Genomic DNA, 13857 nt, shown 5'->3' on the forward strand with positions numbered 1-13857 from the left:
TGTTATTCTTGAATCCTCACCACAACCCGACCAGGTAGGCGCTATTGTTATGTTCATTTATCAGATGAGAAACTGAGGCTCCAAGAGAGGAGCAGATTTGTCCACTCATGCAGCCAGTAAGAGGCAGAATCTGGACTGGATTCATTCTACCCCTTTACATGGTCCTCTTCGCTGATCAGGGGTCTAGGCAATTACAGCTCAGAGACAGAGGCTGTGCTTGGTGTCTCAGCAAAAAGCTGCTCAAGAAAGTTACCAGAAAAAGAAAGAAAGAAAGAGAGAGAGAGAGAGAGAGAGAGAGAGAGAGAGAAAGAAAGAAAGAAAGAGAGGTCCCAGAATTGGCCCTACAATTACTTTTGCTCAGCTGGCTTTTGATTTATTTATTTTTTTTTTGCGTTGGAGTCTCGCTCTGTCACCCAGGCTGGAGTGCAATGGCGCGATCTTGGCTCACTGCAACCTCTGCCTCCCAGGTTCAAGCAATTCTCCTGCCTCAGCTTCCCCAGTAGCTGGGATTACAGGTGTGCGCCACCACGCCCGGCTAATTTTTGTATTTTTAGTAGAGATAGGGTTACACCATGTTGGTCGGGCTGGTCTCTTTGGCCAGACTGGTCTCAAACTCCTGACCTCGTGATCCGCCTATCTCGGCCACCCAAAGTGTTGGGATTACAGGCGTGAGCCACTGTGCCTGGCCAGCTGACTTTTTTTCTTTATTTCGACAGGCACATGTGACTGGTGTGGTTGATACAAAGGTTCTAAGGATTGAAAAGTTGGGGACACCTTTGGCTGGGATTGAGGGGTCTCCCGGGATGTGAAAGACATGGCCCTAGGGTTGAGAAGGTGGTGAGTCCAATGTGGTACATAAGTGTGCAGCCTCTGGAGGCAAGCAGATTCTGCTCAAATCCCAGCTCTGTGTAACCTTGGTTGAGTCTCAGTTTCCCAATCTGTAAATGGGGCTAATAATTGAATCTTTTTTTTTTTTTTTCCGAGAGTGAGTCTTGCTCTGTCGCCGAGTCTGGAGCACAGTGGCATGATCTCAGCTCACTGCAACCTCCACCTCCCGAGTTCAAGCAATTCTCATGCCTCCACCTCCTGAGTAACTGGGATTACAGGCACATGCCACCACGCCCTGCTAGTTTTTGTTTTTTTTTTTTTTTTTTTTTTTTGAGACGGAGTCTCGCTGTGTCTCCCAGGCTGGAGTGCAGTGGCCGGATCTCAGCTCACTGCAAGCTCCGCCTCCCGGGTTCACGCCATTCTCCCGCCTCAGCCTCCCAAGTAGCTGGGACTACAGGCGCCCGCCACCACGCCTGGCTAGTTTTTTTTTTTTTTGTATTTTTAGTAGAGACGGGGTTTCACCATGTTAGCCAGGATAGTCTCGATCTCCTGACCTCGTGATCCACCCGCCTCGGCCTCCCAAAGTGCTGGGATTACAGGCTTGAGCCACCGCGCCCGGCCTAGTTTTTGTATTTTTAGTAGAGATGGGGTTTCACCATATTGGCCAGGCTGGTGTCAAACTCCTAGCCTCTCAAAATACTGGGATTACAGGCATGAGCCACCGCACCCAGCCTTAATGACTGAATCTTCTACTGAGTTTTCAGGGAGATATTTGTTCTGATACCCAGTAAAAATGCTTACTAAATGGGAGCTATTGTCCTATTATCACAATTTGTATTTTTGCATGAACTCAACTCACCCTATAACCAAACTAAGCTAACAAATCAAATGGTTTTCTAGACTAGGTGGAGGTATTGTCCAGCAGAACTAATGGTGACGATTTGGGTGAGGGGGTTCAGGGCAGGGATCTAGTGACTGGGTTTAGGATCCATCCAGCAGCTGAGGGCCCATGCTAGAGGCTGACTGGGGCTTTGGAGGCAGGGGGGTCTCGGTTCACATGCTGGCTTTGTCATTAGCAAATGTGCACCCTGACTGAGGCAGATGACATTACCATGTGAATCTCAGCTTCCTCATCTGTCCTATGGAAACGGTAACAGTCTCGCCTTGCCAGTTTTATTTTGCTAATTACAAGTAAAGGGCTTATCACAGTGCCTGGTCTACAGTAAGCACCTGGTCAATGTGTAGGTTTTTTTCTTTTTAACCCAGATGTGTACTGGGTTTAAAAGAAGCCCAGGCGTGGTGGCTCATGCCTGTAATCCCAGCACTTTGGGAGGCCAAGGCGGGCAGATCACCTGAGGTCAGGAGTTCGAGGCCAGCCTGGCCAACATGGTGAAACCGTCTCTACTAAAAATACAAAAATTAGCCGGGCGTGGTGACTGGCGCCTGTAGTCCCAGCTACTCAGGGGGCTGAGGCAGGAGAATCGTTTGAACCCGGGAGGCAGAGGTTGCAGTGAGCCAGGATCATACCACTGCACTCCAGCCTGAGAGACAGAGCAACACTCTGTGTCAAAAAGAAAAAAAGAAAAGAAAAGAAAAACCAGAAGCCATGCCTGCAGGTCTCAACCAGTCCCTAGGCACCTACCTTTCTGAGTGCACGTCCCTGGGAGGTCTCTCCTCTTCTGTGTCTCCTGTGGGGACCTCGGGCTTTCTGATGGGGTCTACCTCCACTGCTGAAGGGTTGGGTTCCACTGCTGGGATGTCCTCTAGAGGGCCATTGGCCTTCACCATCACCTCCTTGGCTGCCTCCAAGCCTGGGGGGTCGGGTACACCTCGGGGTACCAGGTTGGGCTTGGGACCCACCTCCTGGGCCTGCTGGACAGCCTGTGAGTTCTGTGCTTTCTTGATGCTGGGGCGAGGCATGGTGCCCATGTGGCTGTACATGTCACTGGAGCGGGCATAGGCTGGGGGACTCTTGGGCACCATCACCATGTCATCCTGCGTGGCTTCAAAGATGTCAGGCTCCAAATGGGACTGCCTACTGATGGGAGCTAAGGATCGTCTCAGAGTGAAGGACCGAGGGAGGTTGGAGAGACTCCCAAAGCCCTTGAACTTGAAGAACTCTAGCAGAGGGGAAGGGAAGGAAAAGAAGGCAATGACAATGTCAACATCAGTAATAATAATGAACAATTCCTGCAGTTTCACTCGGTGAGGGGCTAAAGAGGGCTGGGGGCTTCCTGGATACCCCTTCTAATTGTTAACACACCCCTGGAAGTGGTATAAGATGGGAGCTTTGGGATCACATAGTCCTGGACTTGAATTCCTGCTCTTTCACATCCTAGCTGTGTGACCTTAGGCAAGTCACTTGACCTCTCTGAGCTGAACCTCATTCTCCACATCAGTAAAATAGAGATTCCAACACCTACCTCCTAGGGCAATGTGAGAATTAAATAAAAGCTTAGGCCAGGCATGGTGGCTCACGCCTGTAATCCCAGCACTTTGGGAGGCTGATGCGGGTGGATCACCTGAGGTCAGGAGTTCGAGACCAGCCTGGACAACATAGCAAGACCCTGTCTCTACAAAAAATAAAAAAGTCGGCCGGGCGCGGTGGCTCACGCCTGTAATCCCAGCACTTTGGGAGGCCGAGGCGGGCGGATCACAAGGTCAGAAGATCGAGACCACGGTGAAACCCCGTCTCTACTAAAAATACAAAAAATTAGCCGGGCGCGGTTGTGGGCGCCTGTAGTCCCAGCTACTCGGGAGGCTGAGGCAGGAGAATGGCGTGAACCCGGGAGGCGGAGCTTGCAGTGAGCCGAGATCGCGCCACTGCACTCCAGCCTGGGCGACAGAGCGAGACTCCGTCTCAAAAAAAAAAAAAATTAAAAAAAATAAAATAAAATAAAAAAGAAAGGCTGGGTGCCGTGTTTCACGCCTGTGATCCCGGCACTTTGGGAGGCTGAGGCAGGTGGATCACCTGAGGTCAGGAGTTTGAGACCAGCCCGGTCAACATGGTGAAACCCTGTCTGTACTAAAAATACAAAAGTTAGCCAGGCATGGTGGTACATGTCTGTAATCCCAGCTACTTGGGAGGCTGAGGCAGGATAATTGCCTGAACCCTGAAGGTGGAGGTTGCAGTGAGCCGAGATTGCACCATTGCACTCCAACCTGGGTGACAAGAGTGAGACTCCATCTCTAAATAAATAAATAAATAAATAAAGTTAGCTGGATGTGCTGGTGTGTGCCTGTAATCCCAGCTAGTTGGGAGGCTGAGGCAGGAGGATGGCTTAAGCCCAGGAGTTCAAGATTGCCGTGCACTATGATGGCACCACTGCACTCCAGTCTGGGCGACAGAGCAAGAACCTGTCTCTAATAGTAATAATTATTTATGTATTTATTATTTTTTCTTTTGAGACAGGGTCTCGCTCTGTCACCCAGGCTGGAGTGCAGTGGTGCAATCTTGGCTCACTGCAACCTCCACTTCCTGGGTTAAAGCGATTCTCCTGCCTCAGCCTCCCGAGTAGCTGGGATTACAGGCACGTGCCACCACGCCCGGCTGATTTTTGTACTTTTAGTAGAGACAGGGTTTCACCATGTTGGCCAGGCTGGTCTCAAACTCCTGACCTCAAGGGATCCACCCACCTCAGCCTCCAAAAGTGTTGGGATTACAGGGGTGAGCCACCGCGCCCGGCCACTGATAATAATAATTTTAAAATTTCTGAAAATGATTCTGCATCTGCAAACATGTGCTGCAAGAATTCTCAGCATAACTCGGTGACACAGTTTAATTCCCATTTTCCAGATGTGAAAATTGAGATTGAGAGCAGTGTAATGAACTGAGGTCACGCTGCTGGTAGGTGGAGCAGGTATTTGTGTTTTGTGCTCGTATCGGGGGTTGGGGCGTGTTCCAGCCAGCCTCTGTGCACCTGGGGTGGGGGTAGAATGAGGAGGGGGTTGTTGCGAGCCTAAGGGTCGCACTGTCTGTGGTTCTCTCCTTCCTGTCAGCTGAGCCCAGCTCCAGACTCAAGAGGAACGGCTGGGGTGATACCATCTCCTGGTTTCCACAGGGGTGCATGTGAGTTCCCTACCCCTGCCCTCAGCTGTGGGACTGCCCCTTCTCACAGCCACCACCAACTGACTTCCCCATAGCCCCCAGATGAGCAAAAAGGAAAAACTCTAGCATTTTCCACGTCCTCAGCATCCTCCACCTCCTCAGCTGCTCACACCCGCGCTGGGATGCAGGTAGGATGCCCCCAGTTGACAAGGGAGGAAACTGAGGTCCAGGGATGGGGAGGGACTCCCCCAGGGTCACACAGCAAGGCCACGGCTGAGCCTGGACACAGACTAAGCCTGGCACAGCTGGGTCAGTGCTCAGGGGTTTGTGTCCCAGCCCTGCTGGCCCCATTTGGTTATTGCCTTGGTCTCCCGAGAAACGTGGTCGCAAATGTGGCCGCTCTGCCCTTCCGCTGCATGCGGTGGGGGTGGAAATTGCATCAGTGGCCAGAGGGAGGACCCCCAACCACCTTCTTTCTCAGCATCATTGGTTTTGCCTCCTGGGCACCAGGCGTTTGGAGGAGATAGTGGGGGCCGGGAGGGAAACTGAGGCCCAGAGTCCAGGGTCTGGGATTGGGCCCTGCTCAATAGCCAGTGTGACCTCAGGCAAGTCTCCGGGCCTCAGCATTGCCCTCTGGGAAATGCAGTCATAATCGCTGCCCTTTACACCACCTGTCCCCCACCCTGGTGGGGTCAGATCAAAGGAATCAGGAGACAGAAAAAGTTTGCTGGGACTGGGAAGGACAGACACAGGAAAACACAGCAGTGGGCCAGTGTGGCCCCTCACCCTGGAGCCTGGTTCTAGTAGCTCTGGGCTCTTTCCCTACCCAAATGTCGGCTCCCAGCCTCACTGCTGTTGGGAATGTGGGACAGCATCCCAGGACACCCCCATCCCCCTGCTGCCCCAGTAACTGCCCACCTGGGATCCCATGACACCCCCATCCCCCTACCTGGGATCCCATGACACCCTCATTCCCCTGCCACCCCAGTAACTCCCCACCTGGGATCCTATAACACCCCCATCCCCCTGCCGCCCCAGTAACTCCCCACCTGGGATTCCATGACACCTCCATCCCCCTGCGCCCCAGTAACTCCCCACCTGGGATCCCATGTGAGCCCAGGCCTGTGGGCAGGCGATGGAGTGTGCGAAGGCCTCCCCTGCCCAGCTGCAAGGTCAGAGACAGCCAGAGACACAGTGGACTGCAGAGATCGAGAGACACGGTGGGGAGACAAAGAGACAGAGACAAGAGAAGCACAGAGATGGAGAACGAAGTCAATGAGTCAGAGAGAGAGAGAGAGATGCTGGGCCAGAATGACAGCTAGAAAGCCACGGGGACGCCCAGAGGCAGAGACGTCTGCAGAGACACAGTGATGGACAAAGAGAAAGAGAAACAAGGCTGGAAATAGGAGGATCGCTTGAGCCCAGGAGATAGAGACCAGCCTGGGCAACAAAGTGAGACCCCACCCCGGACTCTACAAAAAAAACAAAAAAATCCATTTTATTGTTTACTTATTTTTTTATATTTACTGATTTTTTGAGATGCAGTCTTGCTGTGTCGCCCAGGTTGGAGTGCAGTGGTGCAATCTCACTGCAATCTCCACCTCCCGGGTTCAAGCGTTTCTTCTGCCTCAACCTCTTGAGTAGCTGGGATTACAGGTGCTTGCCACCACACCCAGCTAATTTTTTGTATTTTTAGTAGAGATGGGTTTCACCACATTGGCCAGGCTGGTCTCGAACTCCTGACCTCAGGTGATCCCCCGTCCTCGGCCTCCCAAAGTGCTGGGATTACAGGCGTGAGCCACCACCGCACCCAGCCAAAAAAAAAAAAAGTTAAATTGTGCCTGGAGTCCTAACTACTTGCCTAGCTACTTAAGAGGCTGAGGTGGGAGGATCACTTGAGCCTGGGAGGTCAAGACTGCAGTGAGCCGAGATTGTGCCACTGCACCCCAGCCTGGGTGACAGAGACACTGGCGTCCAAAGGTAAAAAACAAAAAAAGTAAAACAGTGAGAGAGAGAGAAACGGAAATGAAGACAGTGATGAAGAAATAGATGCAGAGAGAGGCCCAGAGGACAGCCAGGGATGGAGGACCGTGAAGACGGCACCCCGCACTCACTGAACTTTTTGCTGGTCTTCTTGGTCCCCTCTGTCATCTTGGCAAGTCGTGTGAAGCCCTTGGCCAGCTTGCGAGTGGCCGCTCAAGGCTCTGGACATCAAAGTTGAGGTGCCTCTCCCACCTCCCCTTCCCCTTTCTCTCACTCGCTTCCTCTGTGTATTTTTAAACCAGTGAAACTCCCACAGCTCCACCCTCCCCACCCTCTCCGCAGGGGGCGGGGGCTGGGGCCTCTCCTAGCCCCAGCCTCTGTGAGCCGCCTCCTTGGCCTCAGCAGCAGGGGCAGGGGGCAGACCGCAAGCCCGTGGGACCTGGAAGGTCTAAGGAGCAGGCCGCAGGCTCTGGGAACAGAGCCCAGTGGGCTGGGGGCCGCTGGGGACCTGCCAACAGCTGTCAGGGGGCCTGGCCGTCGGGCTGGGAAGGTGAGGGGAGTCAGGCCTGTGTGCAGGGCAGTTGCTTCTCAGCCTCTCTACCCAGGAGAGGGACTGGCAGCCGCAGATTGGAGAGAGCTGTGATCAGGCCTGTGGACTCTGGGCCACCCAGACCCAAGTTCCACCCTTGGCTGGCCATTTTGCCATGGTGTGATGTCCTCCCTGTGAACCGGGGGTACTTGCGGTGCTCACTTCACCAGCTTCAGCCGTTGGTGTAGGGCCTGGCACAGAATCGGTGCCTACCAAAGCACAGTCACCGCTTTCCAAGCTATCAGGGAGATGTCATCATGTGGTCCACTGTACCCACTGGACAGAGATGGTGAAACCGAGGCACAGAGAGGCAGAGGGATTCCCCCACGTAACACAGCTGGTTGCTGGCCCAGACTGGGTCACAACTCTCCCTTCTAGGCCCCTTAACCCATGGGCTGGTGCCTTTCCACACTACAAACTTACCGTGTGTGCAGGCTCAGGTGGGCAGACCAAGATGAGGAAATGCAACCTCCCCTCCATGGTCATTCTGAACATCTGCAAAGGGTGTCAGCAGCTGCTGGGGCTTGGGGCGGGGCCCAAGACCCAGGGCTTCCAATCCCAGCTACTTCCACCTCCGAAGCTTCAGTCACCTGATTTCTAGAATGGGGAGAAGTGGGAGGTATGCAGCCAACCTGCAGGGGTTTTGGCATTTTATCTTGGACCCCAGGATGGCAACCCGGGCTGTGAGAGGAGTCCACTGCCATCTGATAGGGCACTTCCTGCATCCTCCATTAACAGTAACAGCCCCAGGGCGGGCATGGTGGCTCACACCTACCATCCCAGCATCTTGGGAGGCGGAGGCGGGTGGATCACCTGAGGTCAGGGGTTCGAGCACAGCCTGGCCAACATAGTGAAATCTCGTCTCTATTAAAAATACATTTTAAAAAATTAGCTGGGTGTGGTGGTGCGCACCTGTATCCCCAGCTACTTGGGAGGCTGAGGCAGGAGAATTGCTTGAACCAGGGAGGCAAAAGTTGCAGTGAGCCAAGATCGCACCACTGCACCCCAGCCTGGTGACAGAGGGAGACACTATCTCAAAAAAAAAAAAAAAAAAAAAAAAAAGGCCAGGCGCAGTGGCTTGCACCTGTGATCCCAGCACTTTGGGAGGCCCAGGTGGGTGGATCACGAGGTCAGGGGTTCGAGACCAGCCTGATCAACATAGTGAAACCCTGTCTGTGCTAAAAATACAAAAATTAGCTGGGCATGGTGGCGGGCGCCTGTAATCCCAGCTACTTGGGAGGCTGAGGCAGGAGAATTGCTTGAACCAGAGAGGCAGAGGTTGCAGTGAGCCGAGATCGTGCCACTGCACTCCAGTCTGGGTGACAGAGCAAGACTCCGTCTCAAAACACACACACAAAAAAGCAGAGGCAGACAATGGACAGACCAACAACCAAGTGTCCTAACTCCCCGGCTGGTATCCCCTAGCGGAAGATAGAAGGTAAGTCCCCAGCTTCTCTCCTGGGAGGGGGTTGCAGTGTGACTTGGGTTAGCTGCCAAGGCTATGCTGCTTCCTGGCCAGGCCTGCTCCTGACTTGCTATGTGATCCCGCACAAGACACTTTGCCTCTCTGGGCCACAGTTTCCTCATCCGTGAAATGCACCCACCGCAGCCCCCACTTCCTTGGGTTGTTGGGAGGGTGAGAGAGGCAGACGCAGGTCCAGCCTCCGCGAGCCCTGGCTGTGGTTGCTGAGAGATAGGCACAGATAAGGGGCAGATTGGCACAGGACAGGGAATCCTGACAGGCATGCACAAGGCATGAGACCTGGGAATCCCAACCACAGAGATGCTGTGTTGCTGCGGCAGAGGCACCTCGTCAGTGCTGGGGCCCGTCTGCTCTTGGCCCGGGCGCCAGGGCAGTTTCTGGCACCCCTCGGAGAATGAATAGGGCTCAGTGTGGTGGCTCCGCTGAGCTCAGAGCCCCCTTTGTGCTGCCTGGAGTGGCCGTTAGGAGTGCAGCCGAGGACCTGCCGGCGGGTGGCTGTCCTGCGGTAGCTCTTCAGCTTGCCCTGCCCTGAACATCCCTGAGTGCTTTCCGACCTCCAGGCCTTTTGCTCAGGCTGGCCCCACCCGCCTCAGGCTTTTACCTCCTTGGACTCCCTCCAGGTTGACTTGAGGCTATAGGGCCCTAGGATCCCTGAATTCATTTCTTTCTTTCTTTCTTTTTTGACAGAGTCTTTAAAAAACTACAGACAGAAACTTAAAAAAATAAAAGGTCTGGCCGGGCGCGGTGGCTCACGCCTGTAATCCCAGCACTTTGGGAGGCCGAGTCAGGCGGATCACGAGGTCAGGAGATTGAGATCATCCTGGCTAACACAGTGAAACCCCGTCTCTACTAAAAATACAAAAAAAATTAGCGGGACGTGGTGGCGGGCGCCTGTAGTCCCAGCTATTGGGAAGGCTGAGGCAGGAGAATGGCGTGAACCCGGGAGGTGGAGCTGGCCGTGAACCAAGATCGCGCCACTGCACTCCAGCCTGAGGGACAGAGCGAGACTCCATCTCAATTAAAAAAAAAAAGAAGCTCCAGGCTAGAGTTCAGTGGTGCTATCTTAGCACCACAACCTCCGCCTTCTGGGTTTAAGGAATTCTCCTGCCTCGACCTCCCTAGTAGCTGAGATTACAGGCATGCCCCACCATGCCCGGCTATTTATTTATTTATTTATTTTTTAGTAGAGGCGGGGTTTCACTATGTTGGTCAGGCTGGTCTCGAACCCCTGATCTCAGGTGATCCTCCAGCCTCAGCCTCCCAAAGTGTTGGGATTCCAGGCGTGAGCCATGGCACCCAGCCCCCTGCTCTCACTTCTGTCCCCTATCCTTGCCCCTCTTCCTCAGTCTGTGACTCAAGCAGGGACAGTGTGGTGGGGGCCTATGGAGAGGACAGAGAAGACAGGCTCACGGACAGGGCAGGTACCATGAAGAGTTGGAGACCTTAAACTTCATCGTCAAAGGCATCAGACCCATGCAATTCTGGATTCAATCCCCACCTCCATGACCTTGGGCAAGTCATGTCACCTCTCTGAGCCTCTCTCTTTTTTTTCCCCCATCAGTAAAACAGAATATAACATCCCTTACGTGATCTCATGGCAGTGAAATAAAATATTTATAGCAAGGGTATAATTTTGATTTAATTCACTTGTGTCCTTATTTGCATATTCCAAACAGACCTGAAGCCTTCTGAGAGAGGCCAGGGCCCCTTCCATATAAGGACTGGATCATGCTTCCCCCTCAGCTGATCTGACACTGGGGACAGTGTGGGCTGATGGCAAATGACCCTGGGCTTTAAGAGTAAAGAGACCTGGCTTTGAATCCCAGCTTCATAGCTTCCTGACTATGGAGCCTGGGGCAGGCCACACCAATCTGGGCCTCAATTTCCCCTTTTGTAACTTGGGTCTAGTAATAGCAACCTCCTAATAGGGGTGCTGGAGAGTTTCAGGGAGACAACGTAAGTCAGCCCCAGGCCAGGCACTGAGTCAGTTCCTGGCTAGTGTGGGCAGAACTTCTGTGATCGATTGATTGATTGGAAACGGAGTTTCGCTCTTGTTGCCCCGGCTGGAGTGCAGTCACCCAATCTCAGCTCACTGCAACTTCCCCGTCCTGGGCTCAAGTGATTCTCTTGCCTTTGGCCTCCTGGGTAGCTGGGATCACAGGTGCCACCATGCCCGGTTCATTTTCTTTTCTGTATTTTTATTAGAGACAGGGTTTGGCCGGGCGCGGTGGCTCACGCCTGTAATCCCAGCACTTTGGGAGGCCGAGGCGGGCGGATCACAAGGTCAGGAGATCGAGACCACGGTGAAACCCCGTCTCTACTAAAAATATAAAAAAAAAAATTAGCCGGGCGCGGTGGCGGGCGCCTGTAGTCCCAGCTACTCAGGAGGCTGAGGCAGGAGAATGGCGTAAACCCAGGAGGCGGAGCTTGCAGTGAGCCGAGATCGCGCCACTGCACTCCAGCCTGGGCGACAGAGCAAGACTCCGTCTCAAAAAAAAAAAAAAAAAAAAAAAAAAAAAAAGAGAGACAGGGTTTCATCGTGTTGGCCAGATTGGTCTTGAACTCTTGACCTCAGGTGATCCACCTGCCTCAGCCTCCCAAAGTGTAGGGATTACAGGCGTGAGCTACCACACCTAGCCAATTTTTTTTTTTTAATTTTTTTTTTTTTTTGTTTTTTTTGTTTTTTTTTTGAGACGGAGTCTCGCTCTGTCGCCCAGCCCAGGCTGGAGTGCAGTGGCGCGATCTCGGCTCACTGCAAGCTCCGCCTCCCGGGTTCACGCCATTCTCCTGCCTCAGCCTCCCGAGTAGCTGGGACTACAGGCGCCCACAACCGCGCCCGGCTAATTTTTTGTATTTTTAGTAGAGACGGGGTTTCACCGTGGTCTCGATCTCCTGACCTTGTGATCCGCCCGCCTCGGCCTCCCAAAGTGCTGGGATTACAGGCGTGAGCCACCGCGCCCGGCCTTTTTTAATTTTTTTGAGATGGAGTCTCACTCTGATGCCCAGACTGGAGTGCAGTGGCACAATCCTGGCTCACTGCAACTCCCACCTCCCAGGTTCGAGTGATTCTCCTGCCTCAGCCTCCTGAGTAGCTGGGATTACAGGTGCGTGCCATCACACCCAGCTAATTTTCCTATTTTTAGTGGAGACAGGGTTTTACCATGTTGGCCAGGCTGGTCTCGAACTCCTGACCTCAGGTGATTCACCTGCCTCCTCCTCCAAAAGTGGTGGGATTACAGGTGTGAGCCTTTCGGAGGAGGAGGCAACTTTCGTGATTTTAGAGGGCTGTGGGTATCACATGGCTGTTCTCTGTCCTGTACCCCTGCTATGCAGTTGAGCCACTGTCTCTTCAGATGCACCAGCAACCAAGAGCAGCCCATTTCATGACTCCATCTTCTCCTTCCCTCCCATGCTTCCTGTCTGTCTCTGCTCAGAGGAAAACAGGGGATCCAGGCTGGGGTCAGACAGCTGTCCAGCTCCTCCCTTTACTGTGCTGCCCTCACCTTCTCTGTTAAATGGCAGCAGGACCAGCAGCTCTCTCAGGGCAGACATCTACCAAGGACTGGCCACATGCCCAGCCCAGCCTTGCCAGTTTAGCCGATCCCTGGGAAGCAGGAAACGTTTCCAGTGAGAAATCACTCGTTTCTTCTTACTTGTGCCTGGGTTTTGCTAGCTTGGTGATCTGGGGCCCCGGACCTGGGCAGCCTGGGTAGCCTTGTGACAGGCATCTGGTCTTTCCTGCCTCTCTTGCCTGCCTGCATCCTACAGTGGGGACTGAGGCCCTGAGGCCCCAAGGGGAAGTGACAGGCGGATGTTGGGGTTCAGACCAGGGATGGTGGGGTGTAGGTGACAACTCCACCGGAACTTCTGCTAGGGCCTCTGCCCACAGGATGTGACTTAGGGAGGGCTCATGGGAAACAGCAGGCCCTGGCTTGAGCTGTAGTCGGATAGTGGAGGCCACACAAACCCACCATAGATCCCGACCCACTGCGCTACTGCTCAGACCAGTGGTGCTGTGCCCCAGCAATGCCGTGGCTCCACCCCTAGGCCACATGGGCAGGGCCCTGAGATGGGGAAGTGCTGGGGTTTGTGCCAGACTGACCTGGTTCAAATACCAGTACGGTCACTGACCAGCTGTTTGACCCAGGCCAAGTGATGTCACCTGTGAGTCTCAGGATCCTGATGTGTACGATGGAGGTGACAACAGTACCCATATGGTTGAGTGGCAACCGAGATAATTCTTATAAAGTGGTAAGTAGGTAAGTAGGGCTGGGACCATTTATTTTCCATCAATAAATTGTCATTACTAAAATTTTTATGGTTTCCCTCCTTATCCTCCCCACCTCCAATTTATTTATTTATTTATTTATTTTTTTTGAGACGGAGTCTCGCTCTGTCGCCCAGGCTGGAGTGCAGTGGTGCGATCTCGGCTCACTGCAAGCTCTGCCTTCCGGGTTCACGCCATTCTCCTGCCTCAGCCTCCCCAGTAGCTGAGACTACAGGCGCCCGCCACCTCGCCTGGCTAGTTTTTTGTATTTTTTAGTAGAGACGGGTTTTCACCGTGTTAGCCAGGATGGTCTCAATCTCCTGACCTCGTGATCCACCCGTCTCGGCCTCCCAAAGTGCTGGGATTACAGGCTTGAGCCACCACGCCCGGCCCCCACCTCCAATTTAGCTAACAGCCTCCTGCTTCTAATAGTGTACCCATGAACCTGACCCTACTTCTCTCCCTGCCTAAACCCCTCTCTGGTTCTACACTACTCTCAGGAGGAGAGGCTCCTTCCTCCTCAGCCTGACTTTCCAGCCCCTCCCTGGTAATGCCCTTACCCAGAACAGGACCTCTTGTGACATCAAGGTCATCAAAGCCATTCCAGCCTCCTCCTAGGAGGCTTTGAGGCTAAGCAGTGTGGGGTGAGAGCTGGGAGC

The 13857-nt window shown here is 53.5% G+C and overlaps 1 protein-coding gene across 2 annotated transcripts in view; it reads right to left on the minus strand.

The window, feature by feature from the left end:
- The window catches only part of LOC105463955 (SH2 domain containing 3C), a 45596-nt gene extending 37574 nt beyond the window's left edge, over positions 1-8022 (minus strand). Inside the window, exons 1-2 of one of the 2 annotated variants that reach the window (XM_011711450.3) lie at positions 7872-8022; positions 2471-2948 (exon numbers count right to left, since the gene is read on the minus strand). In XM_011711450.3, coding sequence (XP_011709752.2) covers positions 2471-2817 — 347 coding nt within the window. In that variant the 5' untranslated portion in view covers positions 2818-2948; positions 7872-8022. Of the gene's footprint in view, positions 1-2470; positions 2949-6990; positions 7307-7871 lie in introns of those variants that run through there. The other variant, XM_011711449.3, reaches the window with a different exon arrangement.
- Positions 8023-13857: the final 5835 nt, after the last annotated feature.

Source organism: Macaca nemestrina, chromosome 14 (assembly GCF_043159975.1).
Source record: "Macaca nemestrina isolate mMacNem1 chromosome 14, mMacNem.hap1, whole genome shotgun sequence".
In the NCBI taxonomy this organism is placed as follows: domain Eukaryota; kingdom Metazoa; phylum Chordata; class Mammalia; order Primates; family Cercopithecidae; genus Macaca; species Macaca nemestrina.